General features: G+C 38.4%; 1 protein-coding gene across 2 annotated transcripts in view; it reads left to right on the top strand.

The window, feature by feature from the left end:
• Positions 1-24976, top strand: part of LOC106960712 (leucine-rich repeat and fibronectin type III domain-containing protein 1-like protein) — a 109259-nt gene extending 84283 nt beyond the window's left edge. Inside the window, exons 8-11 of one of the 2 annotated variants that reach the window (XM_015053955.1) lie at positions 8586-9232; positions 15327-15428; positions 16546-17529; positions 24154-24976. In XM_015053955.1, the coding sequence (XP_014909441.1) occupies positions 8586-9232; positions 15327-15379 (700 nt within the window). In that variant the 3' untranslated portion in view covers positions 15380-15428; positions 16546-17529; positions 24154-24976. The remainder of the gene's footprint in view (positions 1-8585; positions 9233-15326; positions 15429-16545; positions 17530-24153) is intronic. The other variant, XM_015053956.1, reaches the window with a different exon arrangement.
• Positions 24977-27000: the final 2024 nt, after the last annotated feature.

The following is a 27000-nucleotide window of genomic DNA, read 5'->3' as shown; positions in this document are numbered from 1 at the left end:
CCGAAAGGGTCGCCCTGGAATTTTTTGTTCAAAATTTCCCCCCTTTACGGGGAAGAAAAAAAAAAAAAAAAAAAAAAAAAAAAATGAAAATGCAGCAGTAATGGAAAATGCCTCGAAGTCAGAGGCAGAATTTGGGGAAAATATTTTGAGAAGCTACAAAAGCAAAAAAAAAAAAAATTCATGTTATTGAAGAAAGGAAACTCAGGCTACAGTTAGCATAGGCTCACCGGAATTGATGAAAAACAAATTACAAGCGCTGCTTGTTCCAAGCAGTCTTGATTTCAGTTGAATTAATAGGAACAGAATTTGGGTAAATACAATTTTCTCTATGTTGCTTTAAATTAACATTTTGGGCTTGTTGTGGTGATGGTGTGGAGGACATTCTATCTTTCTTTGGGCCCCTGAGCATTGCTAAATGCCACAGTCTGAATATTGTTGCCAACCAGGTCTATTCCTTTATAACCATCAGTGTTCCCTTCATCTGATGGTCACTTCTTCCATCTCACATAGCTCAGAGCATTTCAAACTGGTTTCAATACAGAGGAGCGCATTTTTGTTTTACACCAGGAGATGAAATCAAGGATATGACAAATCTGCTACTGTATGATGTTAGCATGTCAATATAAACTCAAATCTCAGGGACGTGTCTGACACCTCGATAAACTTGTTGGATATAAAGTTAAAGCCGTTTTGAAGGCAAAATGGGTCAAAACTGTGTCCTGTTTAACCCAAGAGCTTTCCTTCTTAGTTGCAATAATAACAATGTAATCACTGGATGTAAAGATGTTCAAGGTCGTGAAGTTACATTATTTTAGATGTTTTTCAGAGAGATGTTGTTGCAGCTTCGCCAAATAAGAGCTTAGAGGGAAGCTTTGATGTCTTTCTGTAGACTTGAATAATATGTTTCGCTGTATCTGCTCTGAGCTGTGAGAAAATGTTTATCAAGATAATGAGCTCCCAAAACTACCTTTTAAATATGTATGGTGCACTGATTTTTGAATAACACTGTAAATGACTGAAAGTCATGTTGCAATGGAGTATGACAAGGCAAATTATCTAGTTGTGTAGAGTTAGGCCTTCAGGAGAGAGATACTTACAAGGGCTAAAGACAAGAGACTGGAAAGGACTGGCGAGATACGACAAAATTATACACCATGAGATCATGATAACAGTGAATGAGAAGGGTCGTGTCACAGGTGTAGCCAATCAGAGTGACCCCAAATCTACTGACTCAGATTCTCAGGGAAGGTGCATCTCAGGAAGTGGCTCATCTCTTCAGAAAGGTTAACATGGCAGGGCATGAAGCGCCTGAGCTTCAGAAGGAAAAGTCCCCACAGAATGATTAGCAGTGTTGCCGGTGTGTCTATTACTGAAGCTCATGACATCAAACCTCACCTCCTGACTTGTAAATTACCTAATGACTGCTCTGTTCTTCCAAAAATTGCATACGCGGACACTATTTGGATTGACGTTTTTATGTTGTATTGCGTAATTATTTTTAAAGAAGAGTTAGTTTTAAAGAGTAGTCACTTCAATCACACGCGCTTGAATATCGTTTTTCAATGATTCAGCATTTATTGCAAGTCAGTAAGTAACTTAACGTTTATTCGTGTTGAGCTCACTTTTTTATTGCAGCATATCCACAGAAAATGGACCTGGTGTGCGTGCCGCTGGAGCTGTTCTGTCAAACCTTTGCCCTTCTCGTCTCTGGACCACCTGCTCTGGTGGAATAATTGGCACATTAAACTATTTAAAAACACCCAGGGCACATTCTCATCAATATGCACGGGGCGTTTGTGCTTAGATCAACAGTCACAGCCCAAATCTCAGGATGTGACTCTGTGACAGCGTGTGTGGAAGTGAAGGAGTGAGTGTTTGTGCACTCTTGTATGCATTCTAGCTGCTTGAGGCCTGATTGATGGACAGAAAACAAAACAACTTGCTGTCAGTCAAGCCAGTAAAATTCAGACATAAAAAACGTCAGGCTCAAGGAAGCGCACTCATGGGAGTGCGTGTGTGTGTATGTGTGGCCTTGTATTTGATGCAGCTTAAGGGTAATTTTTCCAGACTGATACTATTTAGTGAGGGCTGCCTGCTCCTTATTGGGCCCAACAGATTTCTGGTGGCCCTGTTGACTATTTGCAACAAAAAGTGTTTGATGGTTCTGTGGTTACGCCCCAATATCTTCAGAATTTCAAGAGTTTGGTCATTTTTTTTTTTTTTTTTTTTTTTTAATTTTCAGTAACTTAAACCTAAAGACAAGAAGCTGCCTAATAACTATGCTAGGGTGTTGACCTCCATAGGCCACATCCTCTCTCATTACACAGACTTGTTATTGTTAAATCCTTTATGCATTCAGGTTTATCCAGCTTGGAATTAGAAAATATGCATAAAAAAGCCCAAAATACTGACTTCATTTACAATAAGTGCACACAGTGTATAAATAGCAGCTGCACTCAAAACGGGGGCATTCTCTCCCTCTTGAACGCACATACATGCAGCAGTCAGCAGTTTCTTTACTGTGTAGAGCAAGTGAACCAGTTCATCTGATGCAGTATTTCCCAACTCTGGTTCTCAAGACACACTGCCCTACATGTTTTAGCCATTTCTCTGCTCCAGCACCTGATATCAATTGATAATGATGGTTAATAGGCTTATGTTCAACTGCAAACATCTGAATCAGTTGTGGTAAAGTAAGGAAACATCTGTATCATGCAGGGCAGTGGGATCCCGTAACTGTTCTAGCCTAAGATAAGACAACAATACAATACTTAAATAATAAAATAAATTAAAAATATATGATGTCACATGATTCCTACTGTAACAACAAGAAGAATTATAACATCACACAAGGAAGACAGCTACATTGTACACAGACACAGCTTGTGACTGTCACAAATGATATCATTTTCATGTTTAACATATTTCAATGTGACGGCCCTATAAACTCCACCGTCTTCTTTTGAGAATTGTTTAACTTGAATACCCAGCGACTTGCTATTTATGTTCAGCATAAACCCAACATGGTAAGGGCTCAGTTGACCCGTACAGTGAAAGCAGGACAGCCAATTAAAACTAAAACAAAAAAAAGTGTAGTCTATCAGCCTGGCTCACAAGGGTGCGTGGGATTTCTTGGATGTTATAACTAAAGGGCAACAGCTTTGGGCTCCAAGATCTTCCTGGGAGAATCTCACACTCTGCAATTTGTGTCACATGAGCACAAGCATGGAACACTCCAGCAGACTTCAGAATGTACAAATTTCTCTATACGGTGCAATAAATGTCATGTTATAAACCGTATGGTTCAGGATCAGTAGTTATAGTGTAGTCCTATTTCTGCATAAATATTTGCTGAACTGCATAAAATGTCAAAATGTGGCCTTCTGAAAGACTGACTTGTGTTCAGATACAGTGCCTATAAAAAGTGATTGGGAATAGTCCTTTTCAAGTTCAGCCACAAATTCACTATGATTTTGAGGTCTTGACTTTGACTGGGCCGCTATTAACAAACTTTCCTACAGAATTTTCTGACATTTTGCTGCATTTATTTTATTTTCTAACTTTGCATGCCTTTCAGCGCCTGCTGCAAAGAGGATTCAACATGATTCTGCCATCACTGTTCTTCAAAGTGGGGGTCAGATTGGGAAAGTTGTGTTTGTGGTGATGTGTCCACCAACTACAACGTCGCGTCTGATGGCCAAAAATCTTCATTTTGGTGTCATCAGAGCAGAAAACTGTCTTTTATTTGACCACAGAGTCTTTGTATGAGTCTTCTTCAACACTGACTGCTGTAAATCTAAATCTAAATCTACATTTAGGCTCATTTTTCCATGCATTACTTGTTTTCTGCAGCCTCTAGATTCTGAAGCTTGTGAGGATGACCTGATCTAGGCAGATTTACTCATGGTCCATATTTCCTTTTCTTGATGGTGTATTTAACAGATCTCCAGAAGATATTCTGTGCATTAGAGATCTTTTTTTTTTGTTTCCATCCCGTGACTTATACTTCTCAGTATCCTCTTCTCTGATTTGCTGGAGTTTTCTTTAGTGTCCATATTGCAATGATAGACCGCAATACTTGTTAAGCATTAAATTGACCTTCCAGACACGAGTGTCTTTATTCGACAGTCACTTGAGACGCAATCACTGCATTTAGGTGATCTCCATTCCACTACTTGTGAGACTATCACCGATTAGTTGGTCCTCTGTTGAATTAGATCATTTAAAGGGGGTGAACATTTATGCAATCGTATTGCATATTTTTGTCATTTGTAAAAATCAGTTTTGACTTTTGACAATATAGTGGAAGAATTGTCTGACACTTTTGTAAAAGCAGCAAAAGGGTAAAATGTCCAAGTTGGTGAATACGTTTTATGCCCACTGTATTCTACTCTCATTTTTTGTAAAGAAATGTAGATAGTTGACTCATAGGCTAACTAATTAGATAACTAGAGTAAATTATACTAAATAATATTACCCTAATGTCACCGTATTAGGAGCATTGACATTCTAAAAGTTAACCTGCCATTAGAATGTCTTAAATTTTACAGACTGATCATCCATTGCAAACCATGCAAGGAGGAAAAAAAGGGCTCTGGAACAGTTTTAGTGAGCGACGAATATGCAGCGATGGGGCCATTACTACGGCTGTTCTGTATTCTGGATGATGCATGTGCTGTGACAGATTGCTCCATGTCACAGCCCCTGGGGAAGCTGTGTTGCTCCCCAGTTCCAACTGACCACAGTGAAATCTCATTGGGCTTTCTGTGGGGATTATAAAGAGTCTCCTGATGCTGCGCTGGAGTTTGCATTATTGAGTTTCATTAACACCAGGAATAAACAGCAAATTGTTAAGAGGACAACATAGTATACTGCTGAACTGCTTGCTGAACTTGAGCCTGTATTTGCTTAATAGTCTTAAGGGAACCCAAAAAAAGAATTAAATATTTAAATTTCGAAATGATCATTATTTACAAATAGTTATTTCCAACGCCTTCTGTTTTAATTGTCCCCTTTACTTGCACATTTCTTTATAAAATATCACTGTCCTATTTTGCTTGTTAGGCATTCTTTGTTCATTTATTTTCTTTACTTTATGAATAAATAACGAATACCACAGGCGGACTGCGGCAAAAAACAATTAATTTACAGCGTAGCTCACAACCATCTGCAGATGAATGGGTTGAATGTAGTGTAAAGCAACTATGCAAGTACATACACAGACTATGTACCATTTCACTCGGGTGTCCTAGTTCAAGTCTACTCTGCATCCCCAGAATCAGAACCAAACATGGAGAAGCGCCAGTATTTTTTATGTTCTTTTAACCAAAAAACCTTCAAAAATGCTAAAAACTCAGAGATCCTTTAAATTAGGGATGTCCAACATCGGTCCTTAAGGGCTGGTATTCTGCCTGGTTTAATTTGCTCCCTGGTTCAACACACCTGGATTAAACGACGGCTCATGAGCAGACCTCTGCACAACATTGACATGCTGAAGAGGTAGTAACTACCACCAGTATGTATAATAAATTTTCTCTCTTACGAACCCACGAAGCAGACTGTGGACTTTTAAAGTAACAGAAGTGACATTTAAATTTCTACCTCTTATTTCAGAGGATTACCTCCAAAGTGTTATGGTTTTTCTCTGACATTTACTGATGTACTGTATGCTTTCAAATAAGCTTACATTCATTTTTCCATGAATTACTTTTATTTGAACCTCATTAACATAAACAGCTCTCCAGTCACTTTTAAAGCAAGCCCAGAAGTTGGTTTTGTAACAAATATTGAAACTCACTCCCATCTCCATGGAAATTTAATTATAATCTGTCACGACTTTTACATAATGTGTTTTGAGTCAGACTGTACAGCTCCTGAGGGCACCTTTACACACCTCGCCTTGCATTGTGAGAAACAAAGAAAGAGTCTTCACAACATCGCAACTTTCAAGTTTAATCAAAAATGAAATTGTCAAAGAATTAAAAGAAGCACAGCAGTTTGGAGATTTCAGATGAGAATTGATTTGTTGGACTTCACCACAGGATAGTGGCTTATATTTAGCTGAAATCCTCTAAAAATATATTTTCATCAAACATTATAGGGAAAACCACAATTTCCCAGGTCTGGGAATGCAAATAGAGGTGTTTTTTTTTTTTCTTCTGCTTCTTCTGTTCTTATTTCCTTATCACATCTGAGAATTCCTGCCCAAATCTGCTATCACATCATCTTGTTGCCCTCCAGCAAGAAATAGCGAAGATTTTCTGGCCCAATTTTGATCAGGAAATAAATGTAGGGATTCTTTCACATCAGTTCACAACCACACAAGGTCACACACACACACACACACACAGAAAAACACACAAAGCTTTCTGCCAAGGTATACTTCCTGGATTGCGGTTTGGTGCCATTGCTACTCTTGGCACTGAGACTGGGCCAGGCAATTCCACGCTGCCCACAGGCTTTTGCAAACACAAACATAAACGCACTCACTGACTTCCCATCCAATGTTTTCTGCTCTGTACTATGTTGTAAAAGCCCGTCTGTCTCTGCTGAGAGGGGAAAATAAATGTACAGCATGATCATGAGAAAGACAGTAAAGAAGATTTATGTCACTATGAGGAACATGCAACTGAGGCGTAAGGGAAATGCAACGGTGACATATGGGTGTTTGACACTTCTCCTAGTTATTCTGTATGTAACAGCCCCCACCCCCCCAGAAGAAATGTAGATAAAATGAGTATGAAGGCAAAAGGTACGCACAAAAAAGAAAAAAAAAGCACTGCTATACATTATCATGGTGATTTCTCTGGCGGATTACACCAGCAAAAATGTTCAGTAAAATTGGATCTGAACTGTTTACTTCCTGGGACGCAGAGGAAAACGTTAACAAAGGGAAGAATCGGGATGGTTTAATCAAACACTGATTGTTTCTGCAGTCGTGAGGGTTAGATTTTTGCAAGTGTTTGACAGATCACAGAATGATGAATTCCAGCTCTGTGGGGAAATAAGGCCAGTGCGGTGGCTGTTGTGCCTCAGGCAGCAGTGCATGAAACATCTAATGACACTTTACGCATCTTTCATATTTTATCACAGATAATAAAACCATAACTTCTTTAAACATCTGATGTCTTAAGGTTCTTATTTTAATAGCCCTGGCTTATCAAGCTCATCGGCGTAATGCAGCAGCAAATAGATGGGAAGTACCATTGAACAACCAAAATGGTTGAAATAATTGATGTATATGCTTTTATACATACATATTTCTTATTGAATATATTAATAGTCGTATTAAATGTCATATCTTGGGACACTATTTAGACATTGCAGGAGTTTAACAGTTACAGAAATATGTACACTTGCACTTGAGTTTGCAAAAAAACTTAATCTCTTTGTATCCAAGTTACCCTTTTATTTATTTATTTAGTTTGCTTTTAAGACTCCTAAATCCATGAGCTTTCATCTTTGGCCCTAACAAAACAAAAACAATTGAAATACCCTTAGGCAAATAAGGCTAGGGCTAAAAATGAGGGGTAGCGGTGATATGGGTTTCAGTCTGAATCATGGCAATAGCTTCAACAGGTCAGAAATGCCTTTGCTACCAGCCACCTTCTGCTGGCTCAGATGCAGTTAAGCAGATTAGCCTCAACAATAAAACTAACTGCTCATCGTGTAGGTGTTCTTCACGCTGCCAAAAGAGCTCTGACTCATCAGAGCATGCTCAAATACTAAGTGGAGGTGTCCTCTGGTGTCTGCTAACCGGACATTACAAAGCATTCCTTTGGGTGTTATGGGTTGCTTTTGTTTGTATAGTTTGCTTCCCATTCAGCTTCATCTAGCAGTGCAATGGTTCCCAAACCTGATCCTCATGTATCCCTGCCCTTCATATTTTACACGTGACTCTGTTCCAGCACACCTGATTCGAATAATTGCATGACCTCCTCCAAATGCTGCAGAAGCCTGTTAATCACCCACTCATTAAGGTCAAGTGTTTGGAAGCAAGGGACTAGGTTTGAGAAGTAATGATATAGAGTGTTGGGAGATTTTCTTTTTTTTTCTTTTTTTTTTTCTTTTTTTTAACCATTACTAAGCAGCATTTGCAGAGCCCATTACTACCATGAGGGGTGATTTCAGGGAGTTAGTCATTTAATGAGATGACAAGAGTCAAAGATACGTCAATGCAAATGCTCTTGGCTTTTTCAGCACTACATTTTCTTATAACAAGATGGTAATTACTTGTCTAAGGTTTAAATTCTAAGCTTCATCAATATAAACTGAGCTCTTTGTTTACCTAAAACAAGCACTGCAGTATTGATGTTACAAGCATGTATATATATATTTTTGTAAATTAATGATTAATGATTCGGTCGTATGGAAATGCGATTCAAACTTAAGAACCCAACACATTTGTTTAATTTACATTGGTTGTAAATAAATGCTCATTTTATTTTCCTGCTGTCTTTAATATGACATGAACGTGCAAGGTGTCTATTTGTAGATGCACCGTTTTAAACATTCTTCTTCCCTACAGCATGTATGATGGTTCAATCATCTCACTGACATCATCTTTTTGCCTTTGTCTTCTGCAGGATGATTCCGTCCACCACCAATGATTTTCTTGTCCGGGACCTTGCTGCAGGACGCAGCTACGATCTCTGTGTCCTGGCTGTGTTTGATGACGTCATCACATCGCTGACTGCAACGCGACCTTTGGGCTGCCTCTCATTCACTACAGACACTGAGTTCAGTCAGTGTCAAGCACTTCATAGCCACTTCTTGGGTGGCACTATGATCATCATCATTGGAGGAATTATAGTTGCGTCTGTGCTGGTTTTCATCATTATTTTAATGATCCGATACAAGGTTTACAGTCATCAAGGCACTGGCCATGGGAAAGCAACCATTGCAGGGACAGCGCCAAGGCCACAGAGCAACGGACAAGGAGGCAGCCAGGTTCAAGTCCTTCCTCACTCTGCCTCAAAGATGACAGACAGTCAGGACGAACAGGTGCTGCTGCCATCTAGGGCTATGTCACCTAGCAACACTACGAAAGACACTGTGGCATTGGTCGAGGAGGAGAGAAGCGAACTGTGCGTCATGGCAAAGACGGACTCCTTGGCTAATGAGGAGTTGCTCTCCCCAACCAAGGCCCGCTTCTCTTCCAGGGTTTCCGTTGAGATGAAAATCAGACCACCATCTGTCACCAAAGATCCCTCATCTCCCATGGAACTAGCAGGTAGTAGAACCATGGAAAGACAGAAAGATAAAACTAAACAGACATAGAAAGTACCAGCCAGCAGAGCATAGAAGAAAGTGCTTTAAAGGAGTGGAAGAAAAAAAATGAAGTTGACAGAGTAAAGGTGGGTGGGAAAATACAAAGAGGGGACACAAATAACGTCAAACAGAGAGCGATGTGGGAAGACAAATAGACAATGTGCAATTCAGAGAGTGAAATTGAGCAAGATAATAACAGAGAAAAACGTGAGAAACTGGGTGAGTGTGTGCGAGAATGGAAATGAGAGACACACTTCTTGTGCACGTGGTAAATATGAGACAGAAGGTGAGACGACCTTTTGTCTTTAGTGCTACAGTCGGATCTCAAGTCCTACTTAACACATTCTCTTTGAAATACCTCTCTATGCAAGAAAGATTAACTTTACACTTATAGTTAATCTCATTACAGAAAAAGATCCATTATGAGTCTTCTCCAAGCTTTGTGGTCTCTGTTTTGCTAACTTGCTTTCTGGATTTTGTTATATATCCTTAAGCTGCTTACATGCATCACATTGTTGAATTTACTTCACTTACCCAAGTTACATATATGTGATAATGTGATGTTTTTGCCACAGGCATTACTTGGCAGTTTGTCAGACAATACTAATACTATAGTCAGATGAAGCAGAAATTACTGAATGAGTCAGAAAGAAAGAGGGACAAAAGCAAAAGTCAGCCTTTCAGACAACGCATTTTAGGACAGGATTTAAATGCTTTCGGACTGTCTCTATGTGATTGTCCAAAGAAAATAGGGGCTAAAATCAGCCTTCCTTGGTCACATCTCCAAGCCAACACACATGGTAGTGACAACAGGTACACTTGTTCAGTTGTTTCCAAACACAAATGGGAAAACAGCCACTCTCAGAGCAGCAACTCAACACATTTGTTCACCAGAATTTGGCAAAGACAACCTGCTGAAGTTCAGACCTGACATAGAGAGACGACTTAAGTGACATTAAACATGCATGGTAGTTTGAATATTACAAAATGCTGATCCACTGAGATTTACATGCACAATCTCTCAGAAGGATTTCTACACGATTGGTCCGACAAAGTCAAATTATCCAGTAAGTTGCAAAGGTGTTGGCCAGGAGTCTTTTATCAATGCCAAAGATCAGAAAATAATGCTCACCAAAAACTACAGAATAACAGGCTTGACCAACACTGACGGGTCTCACAGTCTCTGATTATTGTTGCTGACCGTGGTCACAATTTAACAACCATAATCTTACCACAAATAGACAATGTGCAATTGTCTATTTGACTATTTTCTAGTCAGTAAGGCTAGACAGGGTAATGCACCATGTCATAAAACTGAGCTCACAATGAACATGGCAAATAAATCCAGTTTCCAAAGTCCAGTTCAGTAGAGAACCTCTGAGATCTTTTGGAACAGAACATTTATATTATGGACAGTAAACTAACAAATCTGCATACAAAAATAATTTAGACAGACCAATTAACCTGACAGTCATGTTTTTGGACTGTGGAAGGAAGCCAGAGTACCCAGAGAGAACCCACACATGCACAGGGAGAACATGCAAACTGCATGCAGAAGGACCCTGGGCCCGGAATCGAACCCAGAACCTTCTTGCTGCAAGGCAACAGCTCTATCAATTGCACCACTGTGCAGCCACCTGGTCATAGAACCAAAAAAGTTAAATCAAAATAAAGCAATCTAAAGCTATCAGGATTTTCTTTCATGTGATGTTGCAAAAACTTACAAACCTTTAGACGATACCCTAGTCATGACCCCTTTTACTTCTATCAGTCTTCCATGTGTACTTTAGCCATTCTCAATAGAGTAGCTGGGTTGCTAGGATTTGAAAATAGGTTTGTAAAAATTACTAGGATCCAATTCTGCTTTTGAAGACCGGTGTCCTTCATGTCTTTCAAGTGTCCCCGGGCTCGGCTAGTTTCAATAATCTAAATAGGATATACTGGAAAATTAAATTGAATATATTGTATTTTGAAAATCCTCTTTTTTGTAAACTTTCAGAATTAGCTTGCTTTGGGAATTGTTCAACTTTTCAGGAAACCAGATACAGTTGAATATAACGGTAGCTTGACAGCATTTAAAAGAAAACAGTTTGTTTTGGACATGTATTGCAAAAATGGAAACCACAAAAACCTTCAGTTAAATTACACAGCACTGTTTGTCAGAGTTTGTATCTACTGATTTATAATTGAAATTCTGAGATAAAAAAATGTAACTAGAAAAATACACAAAAGATTCATATGACCTTGGACAGTGGGACCATGATAGATAAAGAAAACATGCCTCTCTGGCACCTATAAATGTGCTATTACCACAAACAAATTGAAGATGGTTCAGTTATTGTGGATGTCAACACAATACTCAGAATAATAGCGATCCAGTCTGCTCTTCACTCATAAAAGCTTGATACACACAAAGTGATATAGTTCATGTTTTTATTTCTGGTAATTTACTGTTACTGAAAAACAAAATTTTATATTACAAAAAAAATAAGATGAGTAAGGGTGACTTTTAATAAATAAATGTTGTGCTTTGACCATGTTGTGGCATGTGTAATAATGTGGAAGACAGTTGACAGTTGTTTAGCAGTCATTGACAACCACCACAAAAAGAACAAGACGCAAAACATATTTGCTAAAGGCAGTGGTCATTCACAGAGTTCTGCATCCAAGTTTATTACTGAAAGTTGAGTGGAAGGAAAAAATGTTGCTGAAAAAGTGCAGTTTACAGCAGGAATAGCCTCAACCTTAAGAGAACTTTGAAAGAAAGAACTTTTAAGAGTTTGGTGGAGATTCACAATCCAGGTTATAGGCTATAACTGTTGCATTTTCTATGTTAAGGCAATCTTGAATCAGAAACAGCATCAGACAAACAGCAAATCATGATCATAATGCATTTTTTTTCTGTAGCAGACAACATTCTGAACTAACAGTTACTTATGTAATAATTTAATTGCAAGCAAAAACTGTTGGATGTAGCCTTTGTGTTACGTAATCAGGCCCACTTCCCTTGATTCTCACTGCTCAAGTGACCTCATATACTCTCAAAGTTCACTTGAAATGCTAACGAGTGTTATAATAATATAAATCCACATGAGCGTGTGAAATCTTTTTGGGGGCATATGCTCTGCGTACTAAACCTACACCAGAGCATTTCTCCCTCAACTCTAATCCTTTCAGGAAAGTGGGGGGTTTAATAGGATGAATAAATGGAGACACCTTTTCACATGAGTGGCTTAAACAGCTGAGTTGAAATACTTTATCAGTTGTTGATATGTCATTCAATTGGCCTCTGTGAATGAGTTTATGAGAGACGATACTGAGCCTCGAGGTGATAGCGGCAGGAGAACAAGAGATATGTGCGGCATGAAGAAGCTTAGCCCGAGGGTTCAGGGAAAGGTTTCACTGCTATGAATTTTGCTGATTTTGCAGTAGTTCCGCTGTATATTAAAACTCAATTAAATCCACTCAACAACGCAGTTGGTAAGCGTCATAGAAAGGTGGAATTACAAACATGTTTGACTCCCTCAGGTGTCAAAGAGACTACAGTGGAGAGTAAATGACTTTAAGGGTTTTTTTTTTTTGTTTTTTGTTTTTTTTTCACATTGGTGATGTGTGATTATGTACAAACACCAAAAACGCAATTGTTGCTCAGAGACTGAAGGCAAAAATAAAGTTGCAAATAAGAAAAGTCAGGACGACCCAATTATAGCTGGGAATTATAGGTTTTATTATAATTATTGATCTGAACTTAAATATTGCTCCTACTGGCTCTATTGACCTCTCCATTCTTTGATTTCCCCTAACTAAAAGAATTTCAAAAGTCAGAGAGACTCCAAAACAGGATAAACAGCAAAACCAATTAAAGTAGTTTTCATCTCGAGGCTTTAGTCTGGGACGGAAAGCGCTGGCCTTTTTTGTGGTCTTTGTTTCCTTCCTTTGATTCCAGCATCACTGGCACTTGGAGGGCAACCTACAGCGAGGGACAATACTCCTGCGGGTGAGCGCAGGCTCTTTGGGTTTCTCTGGGAGTGACTGTGTTTGTGATGTGTTACTCTGGTTGCTGCAATGCAGAGAATGGCAACATTGATCTGATCAGAGAAAGAGCTGCAGTGAGTCAGAGAGCCTGAGGAAAAGAACAATTGACAGATAAATAGAGACACCCATCTGTCAAACATACACATGCACACACACACACTCTTGAGCTACTTCCAAGAGTACTTTTACGTTTCTATGTATGAATATGAATTGTTACATCTGTTGGTCATGTGTTATTTTTAAAAGTCATGTCCAACCTACTGCTATCTCAGAAGAAAATGAAGAAATCTGTGTTCCTTATATTTGAAAAACCTTTTGTTTACATACAAGGAGATTCTAACGACTACCCTGATAAAACAAGTTAGCTATTTGATTGATATTGATCAGGCTTACCATTATGATCACCTGCCTGACAGTGTGTTGGTTTCTGCTTTGCTACCACATATCGAGGTACAAACGTCCCTTGGCCACTGATGGCATGCTGGGAAATCTGCACAAGATGTTTGCAGCAAATCTTTCAATTTACAAAGTGGGGCCTTCCTGGATCAACCTTGTTTGTCCAGCAAATCCCACAGATTCTGCATTGGATTAAGACCTGGGGAAATTGAAAGCCAAGTCAACACTTGGCTCCTTCAGTGGTGGTTAGGAGTCTGCATCGACGCAGCCACCTGATTAAGTTATAAAATAGAGGAAGCAAAGTGGAGTGAAAAATAAATAATTACCTGTTATGAAACCTCCATAACAGGAGGTTATGGAGGTTTCTGAGTATTAATATATTAACTAGAGAATTAGTTGTGTTATTAGTAGATTTGAATTAGTAGAAACGTTTGCCCTGTAGCCCCAAACCCAGCAAACTGTGACAAATTGTGTATTCTGACACCCTTAAGACCTACACTCATCTGTGTCGGCCCTTGTAAAATTGGCCCACATCCTTGAACATTTTGCTTGCTTAACATATCAGTTCTGAGGATAAATTGCCACCTTGCTGCCTCGTACATTTCAACCAACAACTGAACTGTTTTAGCTGACCGTGGTCATGTCATACTGCCTGATAGAGCAATTAACATGTTTGAATATGAATGGTATTGCACATTATTATTGTACCAACATTTGAATATCCAGAAGGGAAAGTGAATGCTGCTGTAACTAATATACAGACTTTTTAAGAGTAGTTGTAGATGCTGATGTGGGCAGGATCTTCTGTAGGAGCCAGTATTCCAAAATAGTCTTGAATGCTAAATGTTTTCTTTTGTTCACATTCATTCTAAAAGACTCTACCTCATCACATCAACTCAAAGACCACCTCCCTGAAGTCCCAGTCAAAGTGCAGGCTACAGACAAGATGTTTGTCTTGCATCAAAAGTTGAAATGTTATGGAAGAGAAAACTTTTCTTTGACAAAAAGTGCACTGACGGGAGGGTAAGGTATGACTCTGTAGTTGGTTGAGCTTGGAGGGCATGTGTGGGTATAAAATCAAAACGGATCACTACGGTTATTGATTACATTTAGATTTTTTTTTCTCCCATCAAGTCTGCTCGTAGGTCCAAATAATAAAACCATTTTAACTTCCTTGAGCCAATGCAGATGTTGCCACAAGGTTAGATGGTGTTGAAAAACAGCACAACACAAAGACGTGCAATTGTGTGTTCTTCCCCTGGCCCCTCCATGACCCTGTAGCCTGTCTGTTCTCCTTGTATTCTAATCTATCATCACTCCCCTCATTGTCATCCCATATGCCCGACCTCATTCTTCACTGCCACCTGTCTCTGTAAATTCTGCTCTCCCATTGCCAATGTCTTCTCCCCCTGCCTTCTTTCCAAAGCACTTGCCTCTGCTTTCTCTGCCTCCTCCTTTTCTGATTCTGACTTTTTTGATTTCCCCAACGTTCCCCCACATTTCTTTGCACTGTTTACTGGCATTCAAACCATTGTTTTTCACTGCTACTTGCTATTTATTTCAATGTCTCTGAGCTGTTTCCTTCTCCACTTCTCTTGTATCTCTCAATTTTTTGATGCCTCTAGTAGCAGATGGCAGAAGGCCTCACAGTGTCGAATGGAGAAACTTTAAGATCTGAAAGGTCTCTTGACCTCGGGAAGATAAGGCGCCAACATGACCCTCAAAGAGTAATGACCTTTGCACCATAGATTTCTTTTTTGTTTCCCCTACATTCCTATATTGCCCTCTGTTGTACCTCGTTCGCTGCTCCCACCCTGCACTTGAGGCCTCGTGTGCAGCTTGCTGCCATCCAACCCTTTTCCTTTTTTGTTTTAGTCAGGTCTGATTGGATCTTCTTTTCTTCTGGTTTTTCTATCCACCATTGCAAACCGCAGTCACAGCCTCCTTTAATTCACTGACATTGTGTGATGGATGACTAAACAGATGACGTTTGAGAATGACTGTGCTTCATTCACTTAAAAGAAATGAAACTGTGCCATAACTGGAACAGAAAAAATAATTCCCCTGACTCAGCACCTTACAAAGCAGTTTAAGGATGGTTTTCATAGTTTCCAGCACACATTTTTTATTCTTGTATTGATCTTACATAGGAGATGGCATCCTATAATTTTCATCAAACGAAACAAATTGTTCCTATTAAAAGTAAGAGTTTGATGACTTATAAAGAAATAAAGTAATTTTATAAAACCTAGCATGTACATTCAGTGCAACACACTCTTTGGCCTTTGAAAATGTAGACAGGAAGTCCTTTAACCCTTTAGAAATGGGGTCCAACCGACCCCACACACGTAAAGTCTGTATTATTTGCCTCAGTCCTCGCGCACACACAAGGGTTAAAATTGCTAACATTCAAAACACCGAATTGTCAGCTTTGTCTTTTTCAAATGTATTGCTTCAAGCAACGTTTGAGGAATTTAGCAGAGCAGGTGGAAAAGTAGTGTTGCTGTATTATCTTAGCTCAACTCAGTGACCTTTTTGCTCAAATTCCATTAAATAGACATAAACGGTGGGAAATAAATTAATTCTAGTATATAAACTCTTATTCTGTCCAAAATGTTGGTTTTCAGATCTTGCAGATTTTTATTACTTTCCGTGACTGCTGTTGTTTTACCCTGAACCTCTTGTTTTTCTTACCCCTGTTGAGACACAGTGTGATTTTTTTTTTTTTTTTTTGCATTTTAAAACAAATGCAGTGCTCTTACTTTGATTGTAACCTTCTGAGTTATACCATTCAACACTTTAAACATCTCCTTACAAGCCTTGTCTGACTCTCCTGTTTTCTAGAACCCTGAAGTTGCTCTTCTGGCAGATGTGGGAAAACAAACATCACCAGACAGAAGAAGGTGGTGAAAACTCTCAAGACGAAAAGGCCCTGAAAGCCCATCTCCCTGCATCTCCTGTTTCCTGCATCCATTTCTTTCTTTCTATGAATATCATGGTGTTAGAGACCTTTACAGTCCGACTTGCTTTCAAGTGCTTTTACTAGTTATCGCATCTGGATTGGACTACCGGTCAAGGCGTGGTGATGGTGGGATCATCAGAATTACTTGTACTCTAAGGGCATTTTTCGATCGGTATCGGCGGGGAAAAGTGGAACGCTGAGGGGGGAAAAAAATCAGCTGAAAAACAACACCGGCCTATGACAATTTTTAACAATAAAGTGGATAGTAAATGTGAAGTAACAACCACTATGAGGAGCAGCATCAGTACAGACTGAGTGGATGGTACAAATACACAGAAAATAAATTCATCATCATTAAACAGAACATGGATTTAATGGTAATCACACACTGGCAGGCTGTACATTTCAAGTCTGATGTTTTATACAAACACACCCTAACCTGACGCACATGGGACATATGCAGATGATGACTCTGTGAGGCTCCATTTTATTAATCGATACTGAATAACACAGTTCTGTTAAATGTTGATAAACTAAGCTGTTCCACTGGCTGCTGAGCTGGAAGTGGATCTGCACCGTGACTGGGCCACGCCATCTCCTAATTAGAATCCAACCTCTGGAAACGACAAAGTAGGCAGAAAACACAAACTGATCAAGACTCCTGTGGAGGAAACGGGACAAATCTGAACACACTGGAGCCAACTCTGGAAATCTATGTTGAATCAATAAGGGATGATCTGTGCTAGACTGCACAGTTCTGTGTGTTACTGCTCAAGTCCTGTATGCATCGTTTATCACTGGACGGGGTAAAGACCTTAAGGACTGTGATCGACTTCTCTCACATCTCTTCAGAAGCCTCTAAGCAGGTGAGTAGTGAATTGTTTATGCAAGTAACCTAACCAAAAGAGCAATCAGAGTATCCACATCGAAATAGCCAGCCCTAGTAATTAGCGTAACGTATGACACATCAGCACCCACCATGGGCATTCGCCAATATCGGGTTATTGTCCTACAGTTTTGAAAATATTTAGATTCTGCAGTCTCTCCTCTTTGTAAACTAATGAGGGCAACAGTTTAACAAACCTCTTTCTAATTGCTGTCAGCTAGGAAATTAGAGAACCTCCTCGGCTAAACAATCTGTTTCATTAGGATTTCCCGGCGACAATGTCACCACAGGCGACAGGAATTGCATCCCCTCTCCAGTCTGCTGCTTGCTCTGAGTGTCTAAGCAGCTCCATGCTCTCTTTCATTTCTCTGTCCGATTTCTTCTTTTATCCTGCCTACCTGAGGCAGGGATTGAACACTGGTGGAGAATTTAATATGCTGGAAGAAGATACGGTTTTAAGTAAAGTGCAGCCTAAAGGGGAGTCCTGTACAAGAGAGGGTCATTGATATCTATTTAGCCAGATTCAACAAAGGTGGGTGTCACGTTCTGCAGAATTCAGTGTCTGTTCTTTAGATTAGAGATATGCATTCACTTCCAATTTGAAATTACTTTAATTTTAGGTCATCAAAAGCGTATTCAGTCCTTTTCTTTTTTACTAGGTGGACTCCTCTTGATATTCATTAGACATTAAATCATAAATGCATATAAGTGTCCTTTTAGAAAATGAAAAACAAGTGAAATGTGAAGTGAGGTTTGAACGGCCCACACCTCTCCATTTTTCATCGAATTAAAGAACTTCTCTCAAACAATTTACAGTTGACAATTGCCAAATTGCCATGTTGTGTCACTAGCACCCCTGTAGTTTGAATGGATATTAATATAACAATTTCTGTATTCTCTGCTGAGCACAGAAAGGAAGTTTTTTTTTTCCAACTTACGATGTCCTCTTACCAGCTCATACTTTCATTCATCTAATACAGTTACTGAACATACAAATGCAAAGGTGTGTACAAGCAAGATGGCCTTACAAACCTGACAATGTGGCTGCAGTTCTGTCCGGAGGAACGGGCCAAAACACGAGTAAACTATTGTGAGAAATTTCTGGAAGGATACCAAAAAAGTTTAAACAAAATACTAAGAAATCGTAAACGGCTAGCTGGAAGTAATAAAAAACAATCTGGGAAAATTTACAAATCGTTTAAATAATCACAGCACAACTTTGATCTCTTTTAATGTTAGAAGTAAAACATGTTGTTTTTTTTTTCCTGTTCGGCTCCTTCAGATCACTGGTGAGCCGGGTTTGTTATTAGGAAAGCACCTGGGTGTTCTGGTGGGGATGGTGTTTTCCACACAGAAGTTCATAAAGTCAGAACTGAAAGAAGCTTGCTATATTTTGCAAGCAGTCTGATGAAGATGATGAATGACTGATAGGGGTCATCACTGACATTGTTCATTGCTGTGACCTCCCACAGGACATTCTACTCCTTTCAATCAGACGTGGGGTTTCATTCCATTAGGAGGTGTTGATCCCTTCTGACTGAAGTCAAGCATCCGTTCTCCAAAGCTGAATTTATGCAAGCTAATTTTGGCAAATTAACAGGGGCTTCCTGTTCTGTTTCTGGCTGGGTTACAGACTACACTCACGTGCCGCTGCTGCTGCAGTTTGCATGATATTTTGATCTTGCCGTTTAAAGTTAGTCCACTTGTTTAAATGTGCTTATTTGCAATCATTTTGTCTTTAAGCTTCCCATCACAAAAAAATGAATGATCTGATTATCACTTAACTAATGAAGTGTAAGCAGGCCCATGTTTTTTTTTTCTTTTGACAGCAGCCATCTGTGACCATTGTACAGATGCAAGTGCCGCTCCCCTGCTGCCACTTTGCTGTATTTAAAGATAAAATGCAAGAGCGAGATCTCAGTGCAGCCATACAAATTAATGGACCGTGCTGTGTGACTTCACTTTAAGATGCATGTCCCATCTGGTCACTGATGTGGCGTAGACACGACTGGATGTGGACGGGCACATATTAGTGCATTTGTATGAAAAGTGCTTGAGATTGCTGTCAAACACACTCATGTTAGAAATGACACTTTGTATCAACTTCAGTGACATATGGGGTACATTCATTTCAGTCGACTTTCTTACTGAGTGGTTATAAATGAGTTAGCAGTCAAAAATCAATCAATCCTGAATCAAATCAGGGGATGATGGATGTAGAGTCAGAAATCAAGAATTGCGTCTGTGTGAAGAGAAGAAATTAAATGTGAAACGAAAGGGAAGTGTCAAGGTCTGAAATCTGAGAAATGATCAGCAAGTAAAAGTAGCATAAAGAGCAGATGGAGTCTGAACACTCAGATATCTTTGTTCGAATGGTGGTAGATTATTACAAAATTTCTTTGAGCACAATGACACTTGTGCAGGTATTTAATTAAAACAATGATTTAAAAAAATCTTACTTTGAAAAACCAGATTGTTTGACTTTAACATACACATTGTTGGGTCATATCCTTTTTCGTTCCTAGTAAAATGACAGACCAAACATGCTCCAGCACCTGTGATTCCATGTATTTGTTTCTGTTCATTGCAGTTGTTCTGACTAGGCCATGCCTCAGCCTGCAACAATAGACCTGGCATTGAACTGAACTCTGTTTTCTAAAATTACTCTATTAGAAATATGTGCATAGGGAACAGTAACAGGGAGATAATTCAAAAAGAGGATTCTTGTTCAGTATGATTGCCAAGTTGTAAACCTAAAATTTGTATCTACTGTGTTTAAAACTACTGATTTTTTTTTTATTAATCATATGAGAACAGGCATATTGCTACAAAGCTATTTGTAAGTATAATAGTTAAAGGTTAAAAGGTGTATTAGAAGGTAAAAACCTTCCCCGTGTTCTATACTTTGTATCGTATAGAGGATCTGGATACTCAGATATTGAGAAATAATTCCGTCCTGGAGGCATGGACTCTGCTTAAGTTTAAAATTTTACCCAATTTTCTCAATTCCTAATGTTTGGCTGTGGCCAGTTTGACACTTTGAAGCTTACTGGAACTTGTGTGTAGCTTAAATAACCATATTTCATTATGAAAAAAGAAGTGCCGAGTTGAACAAGATGGACATCGATGTTAATTCAATATTTGGAGTAATGGGCGAGAAGGATAGAAGTCATTTCCTCTGCCGGCATTGCCAAAGTACAACCACAGCAGACTACAAATCTAAAACATTGCAGAAACTCGACATCATCACTCATAAGTCCTCCTTCTATTACAGCCACAGAAATCAAGCTCAATGGGAGAAATTCCAGACGGAGGGAGATGAGAACCGAGCAGGAAGGCAATGGCCATGCTTGTGTTGTGTATCCCAATCAGCATGAATTACGAGAAACAAAAAATAATAGTTTTTTCAGCATTTAGATAGGAAAGGTAAGGACTAAAATGGAAGGAGGTGGGATATGAAGAGAAGAAGTTCAAAGATGACAGGCAAGAGAAGATGAGGAGGAGAGGTGGAAGAAATAGGAACAGAGGGGGAAACAGAAGGAGAACAGTGAGTGGGATGCGTGGCGAATTGCTCAGTGTGTATCGAGCTTCAGCTGTATTGTGCTGTGAGGTGCCTTTGGTTCCTCTGAGAGAAAACATGGTACTATGAATAATAGATGACAATGGATGCACACATGGCATGTTTATTTTTGAAAGCGTTTATTTTGTGACCCTCTTTCCTCCTAAATGTCTAAAAAAGATCTTGCCAGCTCAGATAAACAGATATGCAGATAGATACAGTTTTTATGTTCCAATCTGTTGATGAGGTGGCGATGTAATGTGGGTTTGAACGATAGCAGACAGTTTTCTGGGTATTAACCCTTTGAGTGATTTATAATAAGATGCAACCCCGTCATAAGAATCGTTTTAGTTTTGATTGCACATGGATTGATTATGGAATATTTAATTCATGGTAAATTTGAATAATTTCTTTGTAAATTGTGAATGCAACTTTTTTATATATCTTAAAACTCTGGCCAGTATTTTCTTAGCTCTGTATTTGTGAAATTTAATTTTTATTTTGTAAAATAGCTTTCGATTTATAACCGCATTAAGATATAATTGACGGTGTTAACAATTAAAATTGTTTGCTTACCAATGATGACAAGGAAAAGTTGTCCTTAAACTGTAGCAACAACATTGAATATTCTCATTCCTGGATTAAACCGGCACCGATATTTCTTCTTTTGTGGTCAGTTGTAGCACAAAGCAGTGGGGTTTCATCCTACCTGGTTTCAGTTTACGAGTGCAGTCACATTCATCTTGACTTTATTTGACTTTCTCTGATCAATGGGCGTGGTGCCAGAAACTGGAACAAAAAGGCATGTTTTGTTATATCTGAGCCAGTTACTTGAAAAATGCAGCTCCAACACAGCAAAACAAAGTATGTAGCTTGAGCAGTTGCTATCACGTTACACAAATAAGCCTATTAGTTTAACACAAATTTAATCTCGAAGTAGTCGATGGCATCCCAGACATAGCGGTCTTCTCAATCACTACAGAGGTGGGGTTTAGATGGTTGAGTTGGCTCAGAACAGCTACATTATCATTAATTTGTACTTGGAGCCTGAGATTATGCCGAGGAAGCCACAATTATTTTAATAACATCCAAGAACATTATCAATACCGAAACTAGTTGACATTTACTGATAAACTGAATTTGGAAGCCAGAGAAGCATGTATGTAATGAAGGGAAAGAGTCAGAACAGCATTAACCTCTGCAAAAACGAAGACATAATTGAATGCTGAAAATTTGGACAGCTCAGCATTAGTTGAAATATGATCCTTGCAACCTTTTCTCTGCTTCGGCACAAAAGCTTTAAATACCTCTCATCACTCAGACCAAATTGGAACTGCCTGATGTTTTGTGCAGCATCAACATAAAAATGAAAAAAAAAAAAAAAAAAAAACAAAGAAGAAGAATACATGGCAGCATGCAAAGACTTAGAAAAAAATGCCTTCATAATTTGGCGTATAAATCAGTGTCTCTGTACATGTAATGTAATCAATTTTCTGCAGGGGCCTGATTTAGACAGCATTGTCTTTAAGCTTTAAGTGTTTTAGCTTTCAATAGTATAAGGTGTGTTTAGAATTAGAGTTCTCAAATAGTTTTTTTTTTTTTTTTTATCGACAATAAACCTTTTTTTAAGTAAATTACCATCGTGTCATGTGAAAATTGGTCTGTTTATATAGATGAAGTTCCCTGGCACCGAATAGTTGCTCCTCCTGCAAGAGTTTGCTGTGATATGAGGATACAAACCTCCATCCAGCTCCAACTGTGGAGTGTGGAATGCAATTAAAGAGTGAAAACAGACTAAAACACCATTAATCTCTCATTGTTTGCAGAAGAAAGTCAATAAGCAGAGTTTCCATCTAGAGTATAGCTGGCTATTTACAGACATGCTGCATTAAGACAATTTCAAAGTGGTTAAGCTCTGAAATAAATAACGGTTTCAAAACTCATGGCTTCATGTGAAGAAGTTTGCAATAATACTCAGATACTCAATAATTAAATGTCACGACATGTATTTGTTTTGGAAACGTGTGTGTTTTTAATCTTTTTAGGAAAAAAAAAAAACTTTACCTTGTTCACTGATATTTTCCCATGCATACACCCTTTTTTGACCCATTGCAAACCAGAAAACATAATTCCTTGCTATATCTGATGCTGTCCTGTCAGTTTATGCTATTTTAGCCATTATTTTAGTCATTATCACCAAGGTTGACTACACTCAGTTCCTGCCAGCCACTCACTGTGAAGCTACTTAATAACACTTGGTTTTCCAGAGAAGGACCAATCACTATTTGAGCTTTAATCGTTAGAATGTGTCCTTTGCAGTAATAATGACACCAAAAGACAAGATTTGTTCAAGGTTAACAAGGAGGATTAAGGGTTAACCAACTGACTTCCATGAACATCCCCTATAAATCAGCGCTCACTTAGAGTTTAAAAAAAAAGTTTAACAAATTGGTTTTTCACATGGTTTTTGAAATACATTTATGGATTCAGAGCTTTGCCAACAACGCCTTATTTTTACCAAGTAATTAAAGGTTGCATAGATTTGTAAAGTGTTTTTTACAAATTCCACACTGAAGTATTAAAGATGAGTAAGGTGTGACTTTTAAAAAAACATAACTACTCTGGACAGGTAGATGACAGTTTATTTGAGCAGCTTTATTTAATTTTGTCATTAAATTTAATATAAGACGGGTTTGGCTGTATGTTAGCTTTTTTGCTGTTGTGAGGAGCCCAGAAGTGGTCTTTACAATTTGAAATTGATTTATTTGTATCACTGAACAAAAATATTGACACACATGTATGCCTTTTCAGAAATGAAAAAAAAAAATAAATAAATTACTCATTTGTTCTTTTTGAGGTCAGGAACAATCACAACTACACATTAAAACTGACAAAGTATCTGTATTATTTAGATAATTAACATGTATCAAAAATTACAAACTGATGATAAAAGATCACTGGGTTTTGATTTGTGTCTTCTGTGATGAAATTGAAATTCTTATGTGCATGATCAGTAATTTCTCTTTCTCTTTCTCTTTGTTTCAGATCCAGTCCTCGGATAGAAAGCCACTTGCTGAGAGCCAAGAATTACAGATGAAGGATTCGGAAATAATCTTAAGTAGCAGGGTACCAGAGCACATCGGTCATTATTGACATCATATATCACTTTATCATAGTGTCCTTCACTACATGTCACAAAATGGTTTAACGTGAAGAAAAAAAAATGCAGTATGACCATAAAGTACTCTACAAGCTGTGTTATTAACATCGTGACTGCTGTCATTCAGGCACAATTTGTCTTCATTATCACAACAGGGTACTTTTATGTGCACATGACACTGGTGATGACTACACACATCTCAGTTTTATTTTTACTCAACAACTTCACCTCTGAATATGTATTGCTGTAAACCAATAATCAGTATTTTCCAGGTTTCTCTGTAAGAGTTTCTCCCTAATTTACGATAGTTTTACAAGACGAAATGAGATTATTGGCCGAATCAGATATATACTAACCTTGTGTGTGCACCTATTTGAACTAGTTTTTGTTTCACAGTGTCGCCATATATTTGGCCATGTTGGTGTTTGCACAGTTCCCTGCTGATATAGTTACAAGTGGTAGACCAGGATCTGGGTGGAGAACCATAAAAGACCCACACTAGAACATGCACACCACAACAAAGAAGGAAAAACAAAAAAAACATAAATTCCTAGTCCTCACTTCTCCCCTCATGTGTTCCTCTCACTTTTCTGGGGGAGGGGGGCTTTATATTTTCTATGTGTACATAAAGCAATTCAAAATCTATAGTTTTGTACATGTAATTTTTATGGTGTGTGGATATTTTCTAATAAAAGGAAACAAAATGAATTACTCCTGTGAGTGGCTGGTTTTTCCTGTTTTCCTTTAATCACTGTTTTTGTGTTTCAGTGTGTTATAGCCTAGTTTGGTACAATGGCATGCAAAGATATAATTACAGTGTTGTAAAACACTGGGTAATTGCTAGATGCAGCAACAGTTTACAAACAGTTAAGCAGCTATCGTATGAGGGGATTTCCCAAGTTGAAGAGAGTTGTATGGTTTTTCTACAGTGTTTGTGAGGTTAATGAATGTGTGACAAATAGAAGCTTTAGTCTGCAACTGTGGTTAAACTTGCTTTTATATTTCATGCTACCATCCTAAAACCAAATGAAAACATAGATTTTTAACATTGAAGTGATTGCCAAGAGTAGAGATATAAATAGATTAACTTGTTACAATGAACATAAGATAGCCGTTGTTGTCAATTTCATTGCAGAGTGCTTTTACATGGACATGCCGGTTAAACTGTAAAATAAAATAAAAAAATAAATAACGTCAATATTTAATATTGCAATATTCAATAAACACAAACTTAAACATAGATTTAGGAGCTAGGCTTGACTTGACTAACCGGTTATAAAGCAAATAACTTTTACTTTTGGAACACTTCGTAATATATAATAAGCATCGGCATTCAAATAGTGCAGCAAAAAAGAGCTAGCATTTGGCTAATTAGCTCTAGCAAACTCACCAAGCGCCCGCTTAGAAACTTATCTACCCACAGCAGCTTTAATATAATTCATCACGTTGGGCGACTTTCATGAACATCAGTAAGATATGATTTTATGGCAAGTTCAGGTGGTTAGTTTAAGCTAACGGCAACCTGAGCGCACTACTGGTCCGCCGTTAGTTTTCGTCCTCTCCACGTCAACTCACGTACCCATGCAAAGCAACTACAGAGCCCCCTAGTGGAATGGGAGTGAATCCAACATAACTGAAGGGGTAAGATAACTCACGCACCTTTTGCTATAAAACTGGTTAAACATCAAGAAAGTAAAAATATTTGTATAGAGTAGTTTTAAAACTCAGTAAATTAGTAAAATAATAATTCAGTTGACTTAGTGGAGGCTGGTTGCTTATTGACAGGTGAAGACAGGTAATTTATGAATTACATGTTGCAATGTATTACAATTTTAAAACAAGGACCACTAGTTTTTAATACTGGCAAATTGTTTACTCCATTCTTTAGAACATTTTAATGCCATTCTTCTGAGAGCAAGATTGACTACATACCTGAATAGTAAATACTACCATGTTAGCTAGCTACCCGGTGTGAACTGATGGTTCTACACTGACATTCCTGGAGGCTGTAGCAGTCTACATTTTTTGACAGGAACTGCTTCCTGAGAAAATTAGACTAGTTTATTACTTTTAAATTGCTCCATGCAGAACATCGCCACACAGCAGGGCTGAGAGTGGAGCTACCAGATGTCCTTCAGGTAGGTAAGATTGATCAGCCTTGTCTCTTTTTATCTGCAGGTTGTTAATGCCAGTTTTATTAGCACTGTGAGACGCATACTGGTGGTAAACTGTCATCTACTGCTGTGTGCGGTGCAGCCAAATTTCAAGTGGCTCGTAGGCAAAGAGATATGACTATTATACGAATAAAAATAAATGGATTAAGTCCAGATAGATGGCTGATTTTGACAAAAAGAATGCAAATCAAACTTAACAAAAAAGTTTATATTTGATTTGCTTTGAAAAGCAAAGTCAAATGAAATTTTGGGGACACATAGAATAGAATTTATTCACTTCCCATGAGGGGAATTCAAATATCCAACAAGAGAGGTAAAATACCCCAACCATGGGATATTTTGAAAAATGAAACGTGATGCGCCCACTATTTTGTAGTACTATTGTAGTAACAATAAAATGGCAATCAGGACTATTTAATACTTTTGTTCAGATAACTGTTTGTTTGAAACTAGCCCGAAAACACAAACACTGCTCTTGTAAAACATGCCATTTATATTATGCTTCTAGAGGAGGCCTCCAGTCATAAAGAAGTGTGATTTGTACCACTAAATTGAACA

Source organism: Poecilia latipinna, unplaced genomic scaffold (genome assembly GCF_001443285.1).
Source record: "Poecilia latipinna isolate Pla-1442-1.1 unplaced genomic scaffold, P_latipinna-1.0 Scaffold1218, whole genome shotgun sequence".
In the NCBI taxonomy this organism is placed as follows: domain Eukaryota; kingdom Metazoa; phylum Chordata; class Actinopteri; order Cyprinodontiformes; family Poeciliidae; genus Poecilia; species Poecilia latipinna.
Note: the sequence above shows the minus strand (reverse complement) of the source record. Positions and strands in the feature narration are given on the sequence as shown.